Source organism: Eubalaena glacialis, chromosome 7 (assembly GCF_028564815.1).
Source record: "Eubalaena glacialis isolate mEubGla1 chromosome 7, mEubGla1.1.hap2.+ XY, whole genome shotgun sequence".
Classification (NCBI taxonomy): Eukaryota; Metazoa; Chordata; class Mammalia; order Artiodactyla; family Balaenidae; genus Eubalaena; species Eubalaena glacialis.
The window spans coordinates 72,721,553-72,746,429 of record NC_083722.1 but is presented as its reverse complement, the minus strand read 5'-3'; the positions used below and the strand labels follow the sequence as shown (position 1 = coordinate 72,746,429).

Sequence of the window (24,877 nt, the reverse complement as noted above, 5' to 3'; positions counted from 1 at the left end):
AAAATACACATAAAATTTACCATGTTAACCATTTTTAAAATTTTTAATTGAGATATAATTGACATATAACATTATATTAATTTCAGGTGTACAACTTAATTCAATATTTGTATACACTGCAAAATGATCACCACAATAAGTCCAATTAATATTCATCAACTTACATAGTTACAAAAATTTTTTTCTTGTTATGAGAAATTTTAAGGTCTACTCTCTTAGCAACTTTTAAATATGCAATACAGTATTATTAACTATAGTCACCATGCTGTACAGTACATCCCCATGACTTATTTATTTTATAACTCAGAGTTTGTGCCTTTTGACCCTCTCCACCCATTTCTCCAACCCCTCACCCTCCACCTCTAGCAACCACCAATCTCTGTCCTCTGTATCTGTGAACTTGTATTTGTTTCTGTTTTTGTTTTTGTTTTTAGACTCTGCATGTAAGGGCAATCCTGCGGTATTTGTCTTTCTCTGACTTATCTCACTTCACCATCTTAATCATTTTTTTTTTAATTTTTAAAATATTTAATTAAATAATTAATTTATTTTTGGCTGTGTTGGGTCTTCGTTGCTGTGCATGGGCTTTCTTTAGTTGCAGCGAGCGGGGGCTACTCTTCGTTGCAGTGCACAGGCTTCTCACTGCAGTGGCTTCTCTTGTTGTGGAGCACAGGTTCTAGGTGCTCGGACTTCAGTTGTTGTGACGCGTGGTCCCAGTAGTTGTGGCTCGCGGGCTCTAGACTGCAGGCTCAGTAGTTGTGACGCTCGGGCTTAGTTGCTCCGCGGCATGTGGGATCTTCCCAGACGAAGGCCCGAACCCGTGTCCCCTGCATTGGCAGGCAGATTCTTAATCACTACGCCACTAGGGAAGTCCCATCTTAATCACTTTTAAGTGTACAATTCAGTGATATTAAATACATTCATCATGTTGTACAACCATTACCCCATCCATCTCCATATCTCTTTTCATCTTGTAAAATTGAAACTCTGTACTCATTAAGCAATAACTCCTCATTTTCTCCTCTCCCTTGTCACTGGCAATCACCATTCTACTGTCTGTGTTTATGATTTGACTACTCTAAGTGCCTCATATAAGTGGAATCATACACTATTTGTCTTTTTGTGACTGTCATTTTATTTAGTATAATATCCTCAAAGTTTATCCATGTTGTAGCATATGTCAGAATCACCTTCCTTTTTAAAACTGAATAATATTCCATTGTATGTATCATATTTTGCTTATCCATCCATCTGTGGATGGATACTTGGCTTTTGGCTACTGTGAATAATGCTATTATGAATGTGGTTGTACACATATTTCTTCAAGACCCTGCTTTTATTTTATTTTATTTTTATTTATTTTTTTTAAGACCCTGCTTTTAATTTTTTGGGTATATATCAAGAAGTAGAATTGCTGGATCACATGGTAATTCTATTCTTAATTTTCTGAGGAATCATCCACAGTGAGTGTAATATTTTACATTCTCACCAACAGTGCACAAGCATTCCAATTTCTCCACATCCTTGTCCATACTTATGATTTTCTGGGTTTTTTAAATAGTGGCCATCTTAATGGATGTAAGGTGGTACATCATTATACTTTTGATTTGCATTTCTCTGATGACTAAAGATGTTGAGTGCCTTTTCATGTGCTTATTGTCCATTTGCATATCTTCCTTGGAGAACTGTCTAATCAAATCCTTTGCCAATTTTTGAATTTTTTTGTTCTTGCTAAGTTTTAGGAGTTCACAATGTATTCTGGATATAAATTCTTCATTATATGATTTGCAAATATTTCTCCCTCTCTCTGGGTTGCCTTTTTACTCTGTTGATATTCTTTTCTTAAAAAATATTTATTTATTTATTTATTTGGGTGCACTGTGACTTTAGTTGCGGCACGTGGGATCTTTGGTTGGGGCATGAGGGATCTTTTAGTTGTAGCATGCGGGCTCTTAGATGCGGCATGCAAGATCTAGTTCCCCGACTAGGGATTGAACTCAGGCCCCCTGCACTGGGATCCCAGAGTCTTAACCTCTGGACCACCAGGGAAGTCCCTGTTGATATTCTTTTGATGCAAAATTTTTAAAATTTTCATTAAGTCCAATTTGTCTACTTTTTCTTTTGTTGCCTGTACCTCTGATATCACATCCAATAAATCATTGTCTTTGGTGTCATATCCAAGGAATCATTGTCAAATCCAATGTCATGAAGCTTTTGCCCTATGTTTTCTCCTAAGAATTTTATAGTTTTATCTCTTATATTGAGGTTTTTGATCCATTGTGAATTAATTTTTGTATACAGTGTGAGGTAAGGGTCCAACTTCATTCTTTTGCATGTAGTTATCTAGTTTAACCAGCACCAGTTGTTGAAAAAATTGTCCTTTCCCCATTGCATGGTCTTGGCACCCTTGTCAAAAAAATCATTTGACCATACACACAAAGTTTGTTCCTGGGCTCTCTATCCTTTCCATTGATCTATATGTCTGTCTTTATGCCAGTACCACACTGTTTTGATGAGTTTTGAAGTCAGGAAGTTGAGTTCTCCAAATTTATTGGTTCTTTTTTAACTGTTTTTTGTTTTGTTTTGTTTGTTTATTTTAGATTCTACATGAAGTTTAGGATGGGTTTTTCTATTTCTGCAAAAAACATCCCTGGGATTTTGATAGAGTTTGCATTGAATCTGTAGATTTCTTTGTGTATTGTAGACATTTTAAAATTATTAGGTTTTCCATACATGAACAGGGATATGTTTCCATTCATTTATGTTTTGTTTAATTTCTTTCATTGATGTTTTATAGTTTTCATTGTACAATTATTTTACCTTCTTGGTTACTTCCTAAGTGTTTTATTGTTTTTGATGCTATTGTAAATGAAATTGCTGTAATTTCCTTTTCAGATTGCTCATTATTAATATATAGAAATGCAACTGATTTTTGTGTGTTGGCTTTACATCCTGCTACTTTGCTGAAATCATGTATTAGTCATACAAGTTTTGTTGTAGAATCTTTAGGGCTTTCTATGTATAAGATCATATCATCTGCAAACAGATATCTTACTTCTTCCTTCAATTTGGATGCTTTTTATTTTTTTTCCTTGCCTAATTGTTCTGGCTAGAACTTCCAGTACTATGTTGAACAGAAGTCTTGAAAGCAGGCATCTCTGCCTTGCTCTTGATCTTAGAGGAAAACTTTGTCATTCACCATTGAGTATGATGTTCATTGTGGGTTTTTCTTACATGGCTGTTATTATAGTGAGATAGTTTCCTTCTATTCCTAGTTTGTTGAGTTTTTTTTTTTTTTTAGATCATGGAAATGTGTTCAATTATGTCAAATTATTCTTCTGCATCAATTGAGATGATCATGTGTTTTTTCCCTTTATTTTCTTAATGTGGTGTACTACACTGATTTCTGTATGCTGAACCACCTTGCATTCCAGGAATAAATCTCTTTTGGTGTAAAATCCTTGTAATATACTGCTGAATTTGGTTTGCTAGTATTTTGTTGAGGATTTTTTATCAGTATTCATAAGTGATATTTCTTGTAGTGACTTTGTCTGGTTTTGGGATCAGGGTAATGCTGGATTCATGGAAAGAGTCTAGAGTTGTTCCCTCCCTTCAGCTTTTTGGGAAAAGTTTGAGAAGGGTTGATATTAGTTCTTCTTTAAATGTTTGGTAGAATTCACCATTGAAGGCATCAAGTCTAGGCTTTTCTTTGTTGGGAAGTTTTTTTTGAATTTTTGAATTTTATTTTATTTATTTTTTTACACAGCGGGTTCTTATTAGTTATCTATTTTATACATATTAGTGTATATATGTCAATCCCAATCTCTGTTGGGAGGTTTTTGATAACTGATTTAATAAGTGTATTATCTTGTTTTTTATAATTTATAAAAATGGATACATTGTTTTAGATCTAAATCATTTCAATCTTTTTTTTTAAGGAATTCCTTTATTTTTTAATTAATTAATTAATTAATTATTTATTTATTTTTGTCTGTGTTGGGTCTTCGTTTCTGTGCAAGGGCTTTCTCTAGTTGCGGCAAGTGGGGGCCACTCTTCATCGCGGTGCGCGGGCCTCTCACTATCGCGGCCTCTCTTGTTGTGGAGCACAAGCTCCAGACGCGCAGGCTCAGTAGTTGTGGCTCACGGGCCCAGTTGCTCCGCTGCATGTGGGATCTTCCCAGACCAGGGCCCAAACCCGTGTCCCCCGCATTGGCAGGCAGATTCTCAACCACTGCGCCACCAGGGAAGCCCTAAATCATTTCAATCTTGACCAGACTGCTTTTAATAATCATCTAATAAAATGTTATGTAATCTATTCCTCCGCAGCTTTGATATTATTCCTTGACTTAAATATTAACACTTTTATTTGAATTGAAAAATGAAGTAAGACTTTTTCTGACAAAAATAAATTTTTTGCTGATTTGACAATAATGACTGGCTTTGTCAATTAGGTTATATGACAGACAGTTTCCATAAATTGAATAAGCTAAATGTTTGGCTCTAAGGTCTAGATGAAAATATACCTAATCCTTGTGATAAAAGTATTTTACCAAAAATATTGTAAAAGTTCAATGAAATAAGCAATATTGTGATTTTCTCAAGCAGATCTGAGTAAATTGATTTAAACAAGATGCTTCTAAGTTAAAGGTAATAGGTATAATAGTATTTGTCAGGAGTCAACAAACTATAGCACAGGCCCAATCTGGCCTGCCACATATGCTTTTTTTTGTGGTAAAAAATATATAATATTTACCAATTTAACCACTTTTAAGTGCACAATTCAGTGACATTAAGTACAGTCACAATCTTGTGCAATCATTACTACTATCCATCTCTTAAACATTTTCATCATCCTAAACAAAAACTGTCTGCCTCCTGTTTTGTTTTTTGTTTTGGCTGTGTTGGATCTTCATTGCTGAGCGGGGGCTACTCTTCGTTGCAGTGCGTGGAATTCTCATTGCAGTGACTTCTCTTGTTGCGGAGCACGGGCTCTAGGTGTGTGGGCTTCAGTAGTTGTGGTGCATGGGCTCAGTAGTCGTGGCTCGTGGGCTCTAGAGCGCAGGCTCCGTAGTTGTGGCACCCGGGCTTAGTTGCTCCGCGGCATGTGGGATCTTCCCCGACCAGGGCTTGAACCTGTGTCCCCTGCATTGGCAGGCGGATTCTTAACCACTGCGCCACCGGGAAGCCCCTGCTACCTGTTTTTGTAAATAAAATTTTACTGGGAACACAGCCATGCTCACTCATTTATGTATTGTCTACAGCTGCTTTTGTGCTACAGTGGTAGGGCTGAGTAGTCGTGACAGAGAACATATGGCCTGCAAGCCTAAAACATTTGCTATCTGACACTTTATAGAAAATATTTGCTAAACCCTAGTCTTTGATACATTTTAGAGAAGCCTTTTGGTATCCTTCCCAGAAACTGAGAAAGCTAATGACTGTAACAACTAGCATCAATCATACAGTTTCCAATTCTTTTCTTTTCCTCAAAATTGAAGAAACCTAATCAACTCTTCACCTATTGAGCAATAAAAATACTTTTTGATAGATTGCTATGTGAATTTAGCTTGCAGTTTGGAGAGCTGTGTGAAAGGTACAGTTCACCGTTAAACACTTTAGCATGCATGTTTTGAATAAGAGTTTAGTATTTGTTTAGTGTTCTTTTCTTTTGAGGGGAAATTTATAGTAAAATGCATAAATTTTCTTTACCATTCCATAATTGGTATACATCTGTGTAATGCAAATCTATTTCAAACTACAACTTATTATCACTCCAGGAAATACCCTCATGTCCCTCCTTCCCCTCCACTCCCCAGAGGGAACCATACTTCAGAGTTTAGCCTGTTCTATAACTTCATATATATTGAATCATACTATATATATCCCTTTGGGTAAGATTTATTTCACTCAGTATAATATCTGTGAGATTCATCCATGATGTTGCATGTACCAAGTTTATTCCATTTGGTTGTTAGTTAATTTGTCAAATGGGTTCTTGCTCTTTTCATTATTGAGTTGTAAGAGTTCTTTCTATATTCTGGATATGTCTCTTATCAGGTATATAATTTGCAAATATTTTCTCTCATTCAGTGGGTTTTTTCATTTTCTTGTCGGTATACTTTGAAGCACAAAAGATTTTAATTTTGATGAAGTCCAATTTATTTTTTCTTTTGTTGTCCATGCATTTTTCTCCAGCCTTTCTTCCCCTACTCTATCATTCACAGTGCTGCAGTAGCTACTTCCTAATCGATAAATCTGGTCCTGTCATTCTCTCTGTTCAAGCTGGTTTTCTAATGCTTACAGGATATTCAAAATTCACTGCCACCCCAAATAACATCTCTGCTTCCACTCCATGGGCTTAAGGAGTTTCGCCAAGTATGCTTTCACACTTTAAAGAGTTTGTTCCAGTTTTTTCACGTGTTTGAAATCTCCTTTCCTCCCTGATCAAAGTGTCTTCATTCTTAAAAGTTGGTCTTAAAAACTCACAAGCAATTAGTCACTTGCTGTTCAGGGGTCAGATAGCATTAAGTTCAAAACCCCATAATGGCCAATCATATTTCGTTAATAACTTAAAATTATTTGCCTTCTGCCTCCCTGTAGGTCATTCACTCATTCATCAAATATTTATTGAACATCTGTTAGATAACAGGCACTGTTCCCAGCACTGAAGGTACACCTGCGAACAAGTCAAGACTAGGGTCTCATGCAATTTATGTGGAAAGTATTCAATAAGAAAATAAGAAAAATGCCAGGTCACGGTGAGTGTTACGCCGACAATGTCGAGTGAGTACGATTGTTCAAGATTGCATGGTCAGGGATCACTTTTCTGAAGTACCTTTAAGTTATGATTTGAAAGCGCCTGAGTGACAATCAGAGGGGAACAGCTGTTGCAAAGGGTGGCGGTCCCAAATAGGTGTTTACAAAGGACGACAGGGTCACTAGGTGCAGAAGGTCTGAGGGCAAGCGGGGCAGGCGCAGATTCCCACCCGGCGTGTGGGTTCCTCCGCCAGCACGCGACACCCTAAACGGGTTCTCCTCTCGGAGCATCTCACGCCAGCCCCTTTCTCCCCGGCGGTGGCGGACGATGACACAGAACCTCCGTGCAGTAGTAGATTGCATAACGATTCGACGCAGGTATCCGGGAAACAGCCACACACTCAGAAGCCGAAGCTGGGGGGCGGAGACTGTGCGCTGTCCTACAGCCTGGCGGAAGAGGTGGGGGGAGGAGCTCGCCCTAGGCCCGCCCGGAGAGAGTGCTGCGCATGCGTATGCGTGTGCTCTCGTCAGTTAGGCGCCGGTCCCGAGAAGGGGTGGGGCCGGGCCTCCGCGCCGGAAGGGGGCTGACTGGGCGGGGCCGGGAGGCGGAGGTGGCGGCTGCGCGCGCGCGTGCGAACGAGAAACGCCGCGAGGGCCGGGGCGGGGCGGGCGGTGGGGACGACGTACGGCGACGATGGCCGCGGCGGCGGGCGGCGGCGGGCTGGGGGCGACGGCGGGCGCCGCGGGTCTGGGAGGCGCGGCGGCGGCCGCGGGCCTGGCAGTTTATCGGCGGAAGGACGGGGGCCCGACCAGCAAGTTTTGGGAGAGCCCGGAGACGGTGTCCCAGCTGGATTCGGTGCGGGTCTGGCTGGGCAAGCACTACAAGAAGGTGGGTTCGCGCGCTCGTAGGGTCCGGGAGGCCACGCGACGGGGGCCGGGGGCGGCTACTGGCCTCGCGGGCTTCTGGCCGCCCCTCCCCCCGCGCGCCACGAGGGACAACAAAGGCAGGCGCAGGGCCCGCCACGCCCCCGCGGTGCGCTCTCGGCGTCCGCGCGCCCGGGACTCCACTGGCCCTCGGAGCTCCGCTCTTGGGAGCCCACGCACCCCGGGCGAAAGCCCCTGCCTGCTTCTGCAGGAGCAGGTCGAGCTCAGCGACCCGGAGGGTGTGAATCTTACTCTTTTGTTGGCTGCTTTAGGTGTGTGAACAATGATTATTAAAACTGTCTGAGCCAGAGATGTAAAAGCAGCAAGTTTTGTTTAGAGACTAGTCTTTAAAGTCAAGTGAGGTGACTAAGGTTTTACTACCTGCTGTTGGTATGCTAAAGACGGACTATGGACGATTGTACTCGGACGTTGGTTACAGCAGGTTAATATAATTACAATATTCATGAGAACTAATATTAAAAAATGACGGCTTTTACTTCACTACTTCTGGTTATGTATAGTGGGAGTGCAAGAGTTAATGTTCACTTGTGGCTAATGTGAGGCCTTCCCTGAGAACCCGATTCATGTTAGATCACCCCGCTTCATATCACCTTTGTTTTCTTCATACCACTTTTTGAGATTATTTTCATTTACCTGTTTGCTCTACCTTTGGAATGTAAGTTCCGCTGAGTCAGTGGTATTAAAAGTTGTAAGTTAGCCTCTTGTTTATAACAAATATTTTTTTAGCTTCCCCTTTATGTAACTATTTAGGAATGACTCCCTTAGAAGGTGTAAGGACGCGGACTGCCAAAAATACTCTCTTTGCCCCCAAATTTCCGGAACACCCTTTTCAGTTCTCTACTTCCCCCGTTGTGGACCATAGCCCTGGGGCAAGGACCTTGTTAGGCCTGTTCACTACAACGTGTCCCGGAACATGTTTGATCCTCATTGCCTCGCCCTTAGTAGTTGCTTAGTAAATATTTGTTGGAATGAATTAAAAGATAGTCTAGGAACCTACTCATTTGGGGTGTACAGCGCAGTGGAGCCTATCAGCTTTTGGAAGTTGTTAGGCATGGGCAGGGATCTTGGGTTCTTTTGCGTTCCATTGTGGTACTTTAATAAATGACCATTTCTTACCTGAGGTTTTAGGAAGTGAGAGGCGATATATATTTTTAGTTACAGTATATTTTTTGATTCTTTGACTTTTTCCCCCCTGAAATTTTGCAGTCACATTTGGGATTGTAGCTTTTTCTCATTTACATGTAGGTAGACAAGAATATTGTTTTCCCTTGTACAATGGTAAATTGGTCACTTTTTTGGTGTTGGCAGTAGAGCTTCTGGTAGTAGCTGAGGGAATTGAATATATTTATATTATTAAAGTATTGTTTATCATGTGCCCTTCAGCCAATACTTTGGGTCTTAAATTAATATACCTTAATGTATTTATTCCCCCCAGTTTGGATTTTTTACCCCATTTTATTGAGATATAATTGACACATAATATTGTATTACTTTATCAATGTAGCTTTAACAAAGAGAAATAGGCGGAATATTCCTTTGAATAGCAAGGAAGGGAAAAGAAGAAGGGAAATACAGTAATAGTAATTTCTACCTTTCCAAACTCTGTGCATCTCTTTGCGCCCAATTTTAAGAGGGCAGCTTTAGGCTTGGATAATCTTTAAAAGATTTGTTTGGGTGGGTGAGGAAGTGGCTGTGAGGCTGATTGCAGGATTTGTCCCAAAGTGTTGAAGACAGTAGGCTAGTGTTGGCTCAGTGTGCCTGAGGCCTTAAAGACAAAGTTAAAGTTAGGTTTGATCTCTCAGAGTTTCATAAAGCTAGAGTGTGTTTCTTGGGCCTATGCAGATTAAGAATTGTATATCCCTTGGGCCTGACAGTCAGAATCCTATCAGCCTCTGAGAGTGGTGTTGGTGTGGTGAAAATATTTACCAGAAGGTTCTTTGCTTCCTCTGTACAGGATATAGCTCTACCTGGTATAAACATTGGTAGGTTTTAACTAAACTTTTCTGTTGCATTTAATAGTGTGTTTTCAAATTCATAAATCTCAGCAAATAAATGAAATAAACATGACGTTGATAGTAGCATTTTTATTGATGGGTTTATGTGTGCACTCAGTGAACAACTGAGCATCCATCTTACCCAGGCATTTAAAACATAAGTCACTTAAATCCTCACAGCAGTTCTGAATGATAAGCTATTATTTACTTCATTTTCCACATGAGAGACACCTGAGGGTGGAGATTTAAGTAACTTCTCTAAGAATTACAGTTAGGAGCGGCAAATTTGGAATTCAAAGGTCTGCCTGGCTCCAACCCCCCCCCCCCTTTTTTTTTTGGCTGCACATAATCCCTCTCTTTAAGGAACTGACAGTGTTGTGGAAAAGATAGACATAGGCACCTACTTATAAAACCCAAGTGATTTCAAATTAAAAGTGAACTTCCTTGTATTGTTTTTGTCTTCTGAATGCCTATAGGAGGTGCTCAGTAAATATTTGTTCCATGAATGAACAGAGTAACTAGTATAGAAATCTGTTTATTTAGGCTTTGTTGATACATTTGGCTTAGCAGTACAGAAAGGAGAGTGAATACTTTTTGACTGGGATGAGCTTCAACTAGCCAAAGGAGTCCAGAGGAGGTGACCACTTTAGGTACGTGGAAGCTGAAGCACAGAGAAGTTAACTGTTTGCCTGAGGTTGCATTTTCAGTCCACTAGCAGTGCGGAAGCTTGTTTATCTACCTAAGCTGCCTGCTTTGTATTACTGGGTGCATATCTTTCATCCTAACTTTGAAAGATATGTTTCTATCCATAGTTCAGAGTGATTTTCAGATGATAAAACCTTGTGAAGGTGAAGTATATCTATAAGCCATTAAGTTCCCAGGTAAGTTTCTTCCCGAAGTTTGGCTTACCCCTGAAATAAGATTTAAGATTTTAGGATGATTTAAATAAAGATGCTTTGGATTTAACAAAGATTTCTAAAATAGAGTAGATTGCCCAAGGAAGGCATTTCAGTGCCCTTTACATAAAGTATTTAACAGTTTAAGACTTATTTTTTTTTCCAGATGGGACATCTGCTACAATAGAATTGTTTACGGATAAGTTAAACTTTTGATACTATATTAATGTCACAGGGCATATAAAGCAGATTTATTGATAACAGCTTTCTAAACATATCCTCCTCACTTTCTTAATCAGAATACTTTGAGACTAAAAAATTTTTTGTTGTCTTAAGTAAAACATTCTGTTGAACTTTTTTTTGATCAAAAGATAAAATTTTTATGACTGAAGTAGTCTATATAATTATTAATTTTTTTCCCTTTAATCAGGATTCATTATTTTGAAAGCTATTAAGAACTTTTTATGTTTAGGTGAGATTTTTGGAAGCAGTTGAAATGAACTTATGTCTGTATGGGATAGTGGAATGAGCATTACGTTAGGTTGGAAGACGTGAGTTCAGTACTCTTGGCTGCTAATTGGTGTCATTGAGCAGGTGACTTGATTTCCATGTTTTAATTTTTCATTTGTAAGTTGGGAGTAAGACTGTGACTCCCATAGACAGTTGTTCGAATCAAATGAGATAGTCCTCGAAGGTAGGATTATATAAATTTGAGGTGGTAGTGATACTTTCACCATGTATCATTTGGTCCCCCTGCTTCATTCTTATTCGTTAAATAGAATGTTACTCTTTGAAATTTTTGAAAGTCGATTTAAAATCTTACAGTCGTACATTGACTGCCTTTTGAGAGGGTATGAATCTGATATTAATTTATTAATGTCAGATTTAATTTATTAGTTAAAAGTGTCATCTCTTGCATACATTTTAATGTTTGATCATTTTTGTGGGTGATTTGGAGAAAGTAAATGGAGTTAAAAATGTTTTATAGTTTAAAAATTGGATCTTAAAATACCTAATATAATCATTTTGATTGGGCTTTGCACCTGGCCATCTTTATTCTGAAACTGTAGGGTTGTCCACATGAAATCTTTCTCATTCTGAATGACAATAAATGAAGTGTGTAGATAGTAGTGAAGTTTAGAATATATACAAAGCTATGTATGTAAGTCATTAAAAATTACTTTTGCCTGGAGGGTTGGTTTGTTTTTCGCCAAACAACCTTCCTCCAAATGGTGTCTTTCAGGTTTAGGATTTGGCGCTGTTCAGTTGTCTGCAGGTATATGAAAAATAAAAAGTTACGGTTATTAATTTTTCACGTTGCTTTACCATGTGCGGAAAAACTTGCAGTACATTATGTGATTCCTTTGAGAAGCTTGTATTTATTAAAGATTATAAAGTTATCTTGTGGGTATGTACAACATACTTTGCCAGTTCTGTGGGTTAGACTTGAAGAGTTTATTCTTTATTAAAGATTATACTATGTTGAGTATCACTGATTACTTTCAAAATTGAGTATTACTTATTAAAGATTTACTATGTTGAGTAAATTGGAAAAAAAATCTGATGTTAAGTTTTCACTTGAAAGTTTATAGTCCTCAGAAAAGTAAACTTGGTTTTTATGGGAATTGGCATTGTAGGAAAGGGGAATTGTAAGAAGTTTTTAACATTTAAAAATTGCTTACCTGGTTTTTAACTTCTAAATTATAATAAAATGTGTTCTTTAACTGAGATATATGATAATATTTGAAGTGGATTTTTTTAAAATAAGTCCAGTGGTTCTTAAAGTGTAGTTCCCAGTCACGTAGTGTCTAACAAGTGGGAACTTGTTAGAAATGCAGATTCTTGGGCCCGACTTATTGAATTAGTAAGTGGAGCTAAAACTTGAGAACCATTATTTTAGACTAACAGAATTGATATCTTATGTGCTTAATTGTATGAAACTTGTTTCCAGTTATTGGCTCATGTCTGATATACTTGTTTCACTTTGTGGCCTTAAGGAAATGTGTTTTTACAGGACACCTTTAAATTAAATAAAAGGAAGCTATCTGTAAGTATAAAAAGGAGTAGTCTACAACAGGGATAGGCAGACTTTTTCTATAAAGGGCAAGAGTAAATATTGAGGCTTTGCGGGCCATGCAGTCTCAGCTGCAACTGCTCAACTCTGCTCTTGCAGGAAAGCAGCCATAGACAATGTGCAAATGAATGAGTGTGCTGTGTTTTGATAAAACTTTATTTATGGACACTGACATTTGAATTTTATGTAATATTCATGTGTCATGAAATATTATTTTTCTTTTAATTTTTTCCCAGCCATTTAAAAAATGTAAAAACCATTCTTAGCTTGTGGGCCACACAGAAACAGGCAGTAGACTGGATTTTACCAACCTTTGGTCTTGGGGATTTCATGTAAAATAAAGCATTCCGGACTTCCCTGGTGGTGCAGCGGTTAAGAATCCGCCTGCCAATGCAGGGGACACGGGTTCGAGCCCTGGTCTGGGAAGATCCCACATGCCGCAGAGCAACTAAGCCCATGTGCCACAACTACTGAGCCTGCGTACTGCAACTACTGAAGCCCGCGTGCCTGGAGCCTGTGCTCCGCAACAAGAGAAGCCACGACAATGAGAAGCCCCACTCACCGCAACTAGAGAAAGCCTGCACGCAACAACGAAGACCCAGTGCAGCCAAAAATAAATAAAATTAAAAAAAAAAAAAAAGCATTCCAACAAAATACCAGTCTTCAGCAAAGTTAACTGCATGCTGGTTGTTCTATTTAGAGTGGAAAGCTAACATACCTGAACAAATAAAAATTTGCGAGGATACTAAGCTCTAAGAAGAATTGCCCTTTTATATTATGCTCTGTCTTTGATTGACAGTAGCACATCTTGAGAGCCAGTCAACTTAAGGCATAGTAATTAATAGTAGACTGCGTAGCTGATATTTTGCTGTATATGTATCCCTTAGACATTACTTATTGCAATAGAAACATTATCTTGAAATGTTGGGTGGTACTGGGAAAGAGGTTTTTTCCAGGAAGAAAACTTTAGTTTTTTTATGGAAGGAAGTATAGATGTTTTTTCCTGCTCAAAATTGGAGGTTAAAAAAAAAAAAAAATGATGGCTTTTCAAAGTGATAGTGAACGCTTAATACTAAGTTAAAATTTTGCATTTAATTGAACTCAGTAATTTATGCTTTCCCTGTCACGTACCCTTTATCTTTCCTTGCTGTAATGCTTGCTTGCTGTCTACCACGAATTTGGCCTTCTTGACGTTATTCACATTAGCATGGATAACTTTTCATGTACGTTTGTTTTAAAAAAATTTTATTGTGGTAAAAAACTTATAAAATTTACCATCCTAACCATTTTTAAGTGCCCACACATGTATTTTTTTTAATGCATAAAAGCAACCATTTTATTATGCTTAGAGTTCCTGTGTGTCTGGAATTTGGATGGGCACAGTAGGGCCAATTGTCTCTGCTCAGTGGTGTCTGGGGCCTTGACTGGGGATGTTTGATGATTGGGGGTGACCTGACAGCTGGGGGCCACAGTCACCTGGAATCATCTTTACTCATGTGTCTGGTGGTTGTGCTGTCAGTCTTCTGAACAGCAGCTGGGGCCTCTCCATGTGGCCTCTCAGTGTAGCCTGGGCTTCCTCAGTATGGTGATGTCAGGGTGGTTGGACTTCATTGTTGTTCAGGGCTCCAAAGGTGGGTGTCCCAAAATAACTATATGGATGCTGCATGATTTTTTTTGATTTATCTTCAGAAGTCACACAGTATCACTTCTGTTGCATTCTAATGGTTTTAAGCGAGTCACTAAGGATGGTCCTGATTCAATAGAGGAGGGCCATAGATCCCCACCTCTTGTTGAGAGGAGTATCAAAGAATTTGCGGACTTGTTTGAAAAACTGTAACACAGTTGGCTCTCTGGCCACATGGCGAAATATAGTGGCCAGTATGTCTCATTCCATTACATTAGCTTGGCCAGAAAGTTCGTTCGGGTTTTTCTGTTACATCTTATGGAAAAACCCGAACAAACTTTTAGGCCAATTCAGTAGCATCAGGCTCAAGTTTGAGGTCCAGGATCTCACCATCTAATTTAGGTCCAGGTGCAGATGAGATGACACTTGGGTTTGGTTTCTTGGGCATAGTATTTCTCATTCTTAAGATCTGTTAACCGAAAGGATATGTTATCTGTCCCTCCCCACGGCTCCCAGTATTTGTTTATGTAAGTGTCTCAGACACTTAAAAATCTGCCACCAGGCCAGTACTTAGGTACTGGGAAGTAAGCTAACATTGTCTTCTGCACAGTTGTCCCAGTTTTTGAGTTTCTGTCTTTATCTTGCAGTATGTTCATGCGGATGCTCCTACCAATAAAACACTGGCTGGGCTGGTGGTACAGCTTCTCCAGTTCCAGGAAGATGCCTTTGGGAAACATGTCACCAACCCGGCCTTCACCAAACTCCCTGTAAGTACATCAGCTTATCACATTGGGACATCTTCAGTTTCTGTACTCTTGGGTGCAGCCTACAGCTCTTTATTTTGATGCTGCTATCCTATAGAATAGGAAAAAGGAGGAATTGCTACAGAATTTTAGCTATAGAACATTATTGCTTTTGAACTGTAGGAAACATCTCTTTCAGGAGTCATTTAAAATTTGCATTAAACATCACAACAATTATTACCTAGACTTAACTGTTAACATTTTACTATGTTGTAGTTTCCTTATTGTCTTTACTGTACTAATAAGTCTTTTCCATTTTTTTCTCCTGATTCAGTTCTTGTGGCTAGAATGTTGTTTCTTGGAATTTTTTTATATTTTGTAGGTGGGATTCTTCTGAGCTTATGTGAGAATATGATTCTGTTCTCCTTGCAGTTGGTATTTTGACTGAAAGTTTGGCTTGGTATAGAAATATTGGGTTATGCCTTATTTCCTTTTGTAATTTGAAGGTTTTGTTCTTCTCTTAACATTTGATTTTGTACAGAAAAATCTGATACTACTTGTTGATTTCCCCCTTTTTTTTAATTTTTGAAATTTTATTTATTTATTTATTTATTTATGGCTGCATTGGGTCTTCGTTGCTACACATGGGCTTTCTCTAGTTGCGGCGAGTGGGGGCCACTCTTCGTCGTGGTGCGCAGGCTTCTCATTGCAGTGGCTTCTCGTTGCGGAGCACGGGCTCTAGGTGTGCGGGCCTCAGTAGTCGTGGCATGCGGGCTCAGTAGTTATGGCTCACTGGCTCTAGAGCGCAGGCTCAGTAGTTGTGGTGCACGGGCTTAGGTGCTCCGCAGCATGTGGGATCTTCCCGGACTGGGGCTCGAACCCATGTCCCCTACACTGGCAGGCGGATTCTTAACCACTGCGTCCCTGATTTCCCCTTTTTTAATACTGATCTTTAAAATTGATAAATATGTCTAGTTGTTACAAGTCATGATCTGAAGACTCAGTTTTGTTTCTTTGGCTCAGGGAACATTCAGTCTGTTAGCCTTCTCTGCCATCCTGTATTTCTTTATATTTTTGAACTCTGATTGTACAGATATTAGATTTCCGGGAACTACCTGTGCTATGTTTTCCCATAATTTTTGTCTTCCATTTCTCTGATTCGGGTTTTTGTAGTTTCCAGTCTGCTGTTTGTTGCCTCTACTGAATTTATTATTGGTAGACCTTTTATAAATCTCAAAAGCTTCTGATTTGTGTGTTCTTATTTCATCACTAAACTTTTTGTTTTAATAACTCACTGATTTCTCAGATATAATTGAGAATAAAAAATATTGTTTTACTGATATTGCAGTAAATCTGTTCATTTCACTTATGGTATTTTTGCTCTCCAGACATTTATTTTCATTAAGTCAAATATATGGATGTATTTTTTTGAATCACGTTGGGAAGTTTTCTCCACTTGTAGGTGATAAAGGATTCCAGCCATGTGTTGTTCTAGTATTTGTAGAAGAACAAATTTCTACACTATTTGTAGGTGTCATTTTTTACGTGTAACTCTGTTATCCATCAAGAATTTATCTTGGTATTCATTGTGAGCAGTGGATCCAGTGCTCACAAAAAAAAAAAAAAAGCAGTTTTATCTTTTTTCCATATGATTATCTGGTTAACCCAACAACATTTATTAAAGGGTGCTGCTTTTCTGCACTGATTTTTTTTTTTTTAAGATTTTTTTTGATGTGGATCTTTTTTTGTTAAATTTATTTTATTTTTGGCTGTGTTGGGTCGTCGTTGCTGTGTGCAAGCTTTTCTCTAGTTGGGGCGAGCAGGGGCTACTCTTCGTTGCGGAGCACAGGCTCTAGGCGTGTGGGCTTCAGTAGTTGTGGCGCGGGCTCAGTATTTGTGGCGCGTGGGCTTAGTTGCTCCGTGGCATGTGGGATCTTCCCAGACCAGGGCTCGAACCTGTGTCCCCTGCATTGACAGGCAGATTCTTAACCACTGTGCCACCAGGGAAGCCCTGATGTGGACCGTTTGTCTTTATTGAATTTGTTACAATATTACTTCTGTTTTATATTTTGTTTTTTTGGCCGTGAGGCATGTGGGATCTTAGCTCCCTGACCAGGGATTGAACTCACACCCTCTGCATTGGAAGGTGAAGTTTTTTTTTTTTTTTTTTTTAAATAATGTTTGTTTTTATACTGCTTTTATTTTATTTTTAAAAATATTTATTTATTTATTTATTTATTTATTTATTTATTTATTTATTTAGGACTTAGTTGGGTCTTAGTTGCAGCACGCGGGCTCTTCCTTGCGGTGCGGGGGCTTCTCTCTAGTTGTGGCATGTGGGCTCAGTAGTTGCAGCACATGGGCTTAGTTGCCCCGTGGCATGTGGGATCTTAGTTCCCCAGCCAGGGGTCGAACCCACGTCCCCTGCATTGGAAGGTGGATTCTTAACCACTGGACCTCCAGGGAAGTCCCTTCCTCACTGATTTGAGTTCAGCAAATATTTAGCATTTGATTATGTGCCAAGTTCTGAGAATTCAAGGAGTAATACAGTGTATTGTTTGTCTTCAGGGGGCTTACTTACCCTCTGGTGACCTATATGAATAGAGCCTTTGACTTTCCTCATCTCAGGAAATGTTTTCCAAAGGAAAGGACATTTGAACTGAGTCCTGAAAGTAGAGTATGAGTTCTTTAGGGACAGGCTGGAAGATCGGATTTTCAGGCAGTGATAGCAACATATAAAAGCCTGAAGGCTTTTAATGTAGTTGCAAATAGTTCAACAGGGTTAGAACTGAGGACAGTAGGCAGAGATATGGGCCAGAATCGTCATAAAATGACAGGTTTACTGTGTTAGAAGTGTGGCTTTTATCTTGAAAGTGATTGGGAAGCACAGCAAGGGGGTAGAACTTTGTGATTTTCTTTTTTTTTTTGTGGTGTGGGTGGGTTGTGAGGCTGAAATAAGAAAGAATTGACTGGGATGACTACACTGAGCAGATTCCTTTCTCACTAAGGTGGAAGCCAGAGTATAAAAGCAGGTTTCTGGAGAAAGGTACTCAGTTTAGTCTGTGTTGAGGTTGGCTCTCCTGTAGGTACCTCAGGTTTAGAAATCCTATAGGTAGTTGGAAATGAGATCTGGAGTTCTAGAAAACAGGTTGAATTAGAGGAAGAGATTAGGGAATTACTGGGTACTGGTTGAATTCACATTTGCAGAGCAAGATCATTCCTTTTATTTTAATTATTTTTTAGCTAATGCTTTCAAAATACCTATTTTTTTTAAAAAAATTAATTAATTTATTTATTTTTGGCTGTGTTGGGTCCTCGTTTCTGTGTGTGGGCTTTCTCTAGTTGTGGCGAGCGGGGGCCACTCCTCATCGCCGTGCGCGGGCTTGTCATTGTCGTGGCTTCTCCTGTTGCGGAGCGCAGGCTCTAGACGCGCAGGCTCAGTAGTTGTGGCCCACGGGCCCAGTTGCTCCGCAGCATGTGGGATCCTCCCAGACCAAGGCTCGAACATCTGTCCCCTGCATTGGCAGGCAGATTCTTAACCACTGCACCACCAGGGAAGCCCCAAAATACCTATTTCTTAATATGTGATTTAAGTTATATGTATGTGTAGTATATTAGCATTATAGTAAGTACATGCATATAATTTATAAATACATTGTTAGATATTGAGGTACTTGCTCATTTTTTAACAAATGGGAACTACTCCACTGGATAATCAGCATATTTCATTTTCTGAACTATGTGACCAATTGAGGTTTTTGGGTAACTTAAAATTAATTGAAAGTAAAAATTTGCAAGAATAGTATAAAGAACTTTCACTTTCATTTAGAATCATGAAGTTTTAGCATTTAACCACATTTGCTTTAGCATTGTCTTTTTCTCTACGTGTTTGGGCATATTATTCTGAATCATTTGAAAGCTCCATGTTCCTTTACCTCCAAATACTTGAGTGTTTATTTCCTGTTCTCTTATATTATCAACTGGATTAGAGTTATCAAATCAGGAACTGGTTGAAGTTTTCATCATTTAAAACACTGTAATATAATACTTATAGATTACATTTTATCAAGTATAAAATCGTTTAGAATAAAATTTACATGTAGCTTTATATGAAGTATTATATGTAAGGTGATTCACATTGTGCTTTTGGTATTTCTAATTAGGATTGTATGAGTGTCTTAAAAAATAGTATTTACAAGGGACTTTATTTGTGGAATATTTAACTCCAGGGAAGTAAACCATTATTGTTTTTCCAGATTTTAAAGATTAGAGAAGAATATTTTTAGGAATAAACCAAAATTAAAAATAATTCATGACTTAGTGCCAGTGGGACCAGATGTACTTCTTTTTCTCTCAGAATAGTGTTTAGCTTTTTTCCAAATGAAAGGGATTGGTACAATGTGTAATGGTGTAAAACAAAAATCGAGGATAGAGACAATAAAGCAGAGAATGTTTTAGTGAAACATGTAAGCTATTTACATAAAAAGCTTTTTTTCCTGAATAAACTGGACTGGTGTAGGAGTTCACTCTTTGGGCTGTTTTTTTCAAAAATCAAAATGGAACTTTATGTACTAACTTCCTAAGTCATATTGGATATTAAACAGCTGGCTCAACATAGGGTAGGTTCTATCTAGTGCTAACTGAGAAGTTAGAAAGATTTAGGGGGAAAAAGTACTTTGTAAGGCTAAAAATATATTGCATAGGCAAACATAATATGAATTGAAATATTTTTTACCTCCACAAGTAAAAATTCTTGTTATTCCATAATCCCTTCAAGGCTTAGTACATTTGCATGCATAGCACAAACATAATTGTAACTACAGGCTAGACAATTTTGTATTCTACTTTTTATATTTTTATTTTATTTATTTATTAAAAAATTTTTATTAGAGTATAGTTGATTTACAATGTTGTGTTAGTTTCAGCTGTACAGCATAGTGATTCAGTTATATATATACATATATCCATTCTTTTTCAGATTTTTTTCCCATGTAGGTTATTATAGAACATTGAGTGGAGTTCCCTCTGCTATACAGTAGGTCCTTGTTGGTTATCTATTTTAAGTTCATTTATATCATTTTTAAATTTTATTTTATTTTATTTTATTTATTTATTTATTCATTTTGGTTGCGCCAGGTCTTAGCTGCGGCACACAGGATCTTCATTGCGGCATGTGGGATCTTTAGTTGCAGCATGCGGACTTCTTAGTTGCAGCATGAGAACTCTTAGTTGTGGCATACATGTGGGATCTTGTTCCCCAGCCAGGGATCGAACCTGGGCCCCCTGCACTGGGAGCACAGGGTCTTAGCCACTGGACCACCAGGGAAGTCCCTATATCATTTTTTTAAATTAGATTGCACATATGAGTGATATCATATGATATTTGTCTTTCTCTGTCTGACTTACTTCACTTAGTATGAAAATCTCTAGGTCCATCCATGTTGCTGCAAATGGCATGATTTCATTCTTTTTTATGGGTGAGTAATATTCCATTGTATATATATACCACATCTTCTTTATCCATCCACCTGTCAATGGATATAAAGTTGCTTCCATGTCTTGGTTATTGTAAATAGTGCTGCAGTGAACATTGGGGTGCATATATCTTTTTGAATTATGGTTTTCTTCGGATATATACACAGGAGTGGGATTGCTGGATCATGTGGTAGTTCTAATTTTAGTTTTTTAAGGAACCTCCATGCTGTTCTCCATAGTGGCTGTACCAATTTACATTCCCACCGACAGTGTAGGAGGGTTCTCTTTTCTCCACACCCTCTCCGGTATTTATTGTTTGTAGACTTTTTGATGATGGCCGTCCTGACTGGGGTGAGGTAATACGTCATGGCAGTTTTGATCTGCATATCTCTGATAATTAGTGTATATCCTTGCATCCTTCGTCATGTATTAATTGACCGTAAGTGCGTGGGTCGTATTCTGTCTTTTAAAGTAGATCATAAGGGGACTTCCCTGGTGGCGCAGTGGTTAAGAATCCGCCTGCCAATGCAGGGGACACGGGTTCGAGCCCTGGTCGGGGAAGATCCCACATGCCGCGGAGCAACTAAGCCTGTGCGCCACAACTACTGAGCCTGCGCACCACAACTACTGAAGCCCGAGCGCCTAGAGCCCATGCTCTGCAACAAGAGAAGCCACTGCAGTGAGAAGCCCGTGCACCACAATGAAGTGTAGCTCCCACTGGCAGCAACTAGAGTAAGCCCACATGCAACAACAAAGACCCAATGCAGCCAAAAATAAATAAAATTAAATCTTAAAAAAAATAATAAAATAGATCATAAGGATCTATGTTTAAAAACAGCAAAGCTCTAAGATCTAGAAGACTACTAGAAGATCAAATCAGAGTCTAAAGAAGTTGAAGATTTTAATTTTAAATACGTTGATGTTTATAAATATGTTCAAGATTTGCAACTTGTCAACACTTAAAAAATTAATTATCAGGACTTCCCTTATGGTCCAGTGGGTAAGACTCTGTGCTCCCAATGCAGGGGGCCCAGGTTCAATCCCTGGTTGGGGAACCAGATCCTGCATGCATGCCGCAACTAAGAGGTCACATGCCTCAACTAAGAAGTCCGCATGCCACAACTAAGAAGCCTGCGTGCTGCAACTAAGACCCGGCACGGCCAAAATAAATAAATAAATATTAAAAACGTTTTTAAAAATTATCATTTAATTTGCAACTGTGACTCTGCCATTCTCTGAATTTCAGAGTGGAGAGTCTGTCTTTTGGAACATGGGACTATAAAGAAGAATATGAGTATTGTCTATGTATTGGAAGTTAGCCCTTTAACTTTGTAGCTTAGAACTCTGATGAAAGTCGAATACAGGCAGACATTTAAGTGAATCGCATGGGACAGTTACTTTGTGGAGCAAGCACTTAGTTTCCTTCCTTTAAACTTATTTTAAAGTATAACATACAGAAAATAAATAAAGCAAATGTTGACATAAATAATTCCAAAGAGAACACCCATTTAACCACAACCCGGGTTAGAAATAGAACATTAACACCAATCCAGAAATTCTTATGTATTCCTTCCCCAATTAGAAACCCTTTTTTCCCCGAGTTGTGGTCTTTTCTTTGCTGTTCTTTGTATGTATTACTGTGTTTGTATGTGTCTCTGAACAAGATGGTGTAGTTTTGCTTGTCTTTGAAGCTTTCTTTTTGTTTATTTATTTATTTATTTTTGGGCTGCGTTGGGTCTTTGTTGCTGCGCACAGGCTTTCTCTAGTTGAGGCGGAGGGCGCTACTCTTCGTTGCGGTGCTCGGACTTCTCATTGCGGTGGCTTCTCTTGTTGCGGAGCACGGGCTCTAGTCACGCGGGCTTCAGTAGTTGTGGCTCACGGGCTCCAGAGCGCAGGCGCAGTAGTTGTGGTGCACGGGCTTAGTTGCTCTGTGTCATGTGGGATCTTCCCAGACCTGGGCTCCAACCCGTGTCCCCTGCATTGGCAGGCGGATTCGTAACCAGTGCACCACCCAGGAAGTCCCTTGTCTTTGAATCTTATGTGAATGGAATCATATGTATTCTTTTGTGCTGTGAGCCTTAGTGGAAGTATTTGCAAACATGAAAAAAGAAATTGAGCCAAAATGGGATAGTCCAGCGAAATGCTCAGCCATAATCCTGTAGATAAAACAAATTACTGTAGAAAAAAGAATAAGTCTCTGAAAAGTGTAATTAGGTAGCTTCTGGCTCTTGTCATTCACTGCCAGCAAGGGCAGTGAGCCTAAACGATCTAGCATGATCAGTTAGAGGTTGGTGGACTGCAAGGTATGGGCTGTTGTGTTGCAAGCCTGGACCTGTATGCCAGGCAGAGGACACGCTGGGCCAGGTGTTGACCAGGGCTCCAGAAAACTATCAGTATATGACTAGTGTTAATGGCAGGCCTGTAGTCCCATCCATACCATGTGGATTCAGTAGTAGAAACCTTAGTTCACTGATATATTTCTCATTCATTTGGGTGATGTTTTATTTATTTATTTATTTTAACTTATTTCTTACTTTTTTTCATTTCCCTTTTTCTTTTCCCATAATGTTTCCCTCTCCAACTGTACCGAGGTATGATTGATGTACAGTAAATGTACATACTTAATATATGATGAGTTCAGATAATGAACATTTCCATCAACCCCAACAGTTTCTTCATAATCCAGCTCCTTTCTACTTGTCCCTAGGCAATCACTGACATACAGATTCATTTACAGTATCATGAAATATATGTTAATGGATCCCACAGTATATATCCTTTTTTTCTTGCCTTGCTTCTTTCACTCAGCATACAGATTTTGAGATACGTATCATCTGTGTTGTTCTATTTATTGATAGTTTGTTCCTTTTTATTGTTGATTAGTATTCCATTGTAAGGATAAACTACAATTTATTTATCCTTTCACTCTTTAATGGAATTTGGGTTTCCAGCTTTATAAGTAAAGCTCCTATCAGTGTTACTGTCCAAGTCTTTCTGTGGACATGGTTTCATTTCTCCTGAGTAAATAGGTAGGAGTGGAATGTTTGGGTCATATGGTTGGTAACATTGAACTTTTTAAGAAACTGTCAAACTCTTTTCTGAAGTGGTTGTATCATTTTAGATACCATCCAGCAGTGTATGAGAGTTCCAAGTTCCTTTGCATTTTTTCCAACAGTTGTTATAATCAGTCTTTAAAATTTTATCTAAAGCATTAGATTCCACTACATATCCATGGAATTTGCATAATGACTAATGATGTTAAACATCTTTTTATGTGCTTGTTGACCATTTGTACATCTTCTTTTGTGTGTTGCCTATTTAAATAACTTTTTTTTTGGTCCTCGAGACCACCCCCCACATTCAGCGATTTGCTAGAAGGACTCATGGAACTCAGCATATAGTTACACTCAAAACTAAGATTTGGTACAGTAATGTAGTAAGTATACATAGCCTGATTACAAGGGAAAAAGACACAGGTGTAGTCTGCAGGAATCCATGCTGCAGGCTTCCTTGTGCTCTCCCTCATATGAGGGGGTCACATAGAGTGCACTCTTCCCCCAGCAGTGAAAATGTGGCAGCACGAATGCAGTGTTTCTGTCCATGGAAACCTTTTGCCTAGCACATACTACAGTTCCAGACTCCCAGAAGGAAACCAGATATTTATCACAAACCTCATTGCTTGCATGAATAGTCCAGGCACAGTGAACCACTCTTCTTATTAGTTAACTGTTGACTAGTAATACTCTGAGAATCAATTCCTAGGTGCCAGCCAAAGACCAACTAGCAAGCAGGCATTACTGAGGATAGTAATCTCAGGCCTGCTGTGTTCTTTTCTGCACAGTTCTTTTTTTTTAAATAAATTTTTTAAAATTTGTATTTTTATAAATATAAAAATATAAATATATTTTTATTCTGGATACAGGTTCTTTATGATATATATATTGCAAAATTTCCTCCCAGTTTGTGATTTGACTTTTTGTTTCTTACCAGTATCTTTGTAAGAGCAAGTTTTAAATTTTGATAAAGCCCAATTTATCGATTGTTATGATTTGTGTTTTTTGTGTTCTAAGAAACCTTTGTATACCCCACAGTTGCAGATTATTTCCTTTATTTCCTTCTAGAAATTTTATAGATTTAGGTTTTATATATATTGGGTTAATTTTTATGTTTAGTGTGAAGTAAGGGCTGAGGTTTTCTTTCCAGTGTGGATATCCAGTTATTTTATTTTATTTTATTTAAAAAAATTTTTACATTTAATTTTATTTATTTTTTTATACAGCAGGTTATCCAGTTATTTTAGAGCCGCCGTTTGTGTTGAATTGCCTTGGCACATTGGTTGAAAATCAGTTTACCAGATGTGTTTGGGTCTGTAT

At 38.6% G+C, this 24,877-nt stretch overlaps 1 protein-coding gene across 3 annotated transcripts in view; it reads left to right on the top strand.

Annotated features, from left to right (window-relative positions):
* The first annotated feature begins 7,447 nt into the window (after window positions 1-7,447).
* The window catches only part of SMARCC1 (SWI/SNF related, matrix associated, actin dependent regulator of chromatin subfamily c member 1), a 181,105-nt gene continuing 163,675 nt past the window's right edge, over window positions 7,448-24,877 (top strand). For all 3 annotated transcript variants that reach the window (XM_061196677.1, XM_061196678.1, XM_061196679.1), the window contains exons 1-2: window positions 7,448-7,642; window positions 14,934-15,053. In XM_061196677.1, the coding sequence (XP_061052660.1) occupies window positions 7,448-7,642; window positions 14,934-15,053 (315 nt within the window). The remainder of the gene's footprint in view (window positions 7,643-14,933; window positions 15,054-24,877) is intronic.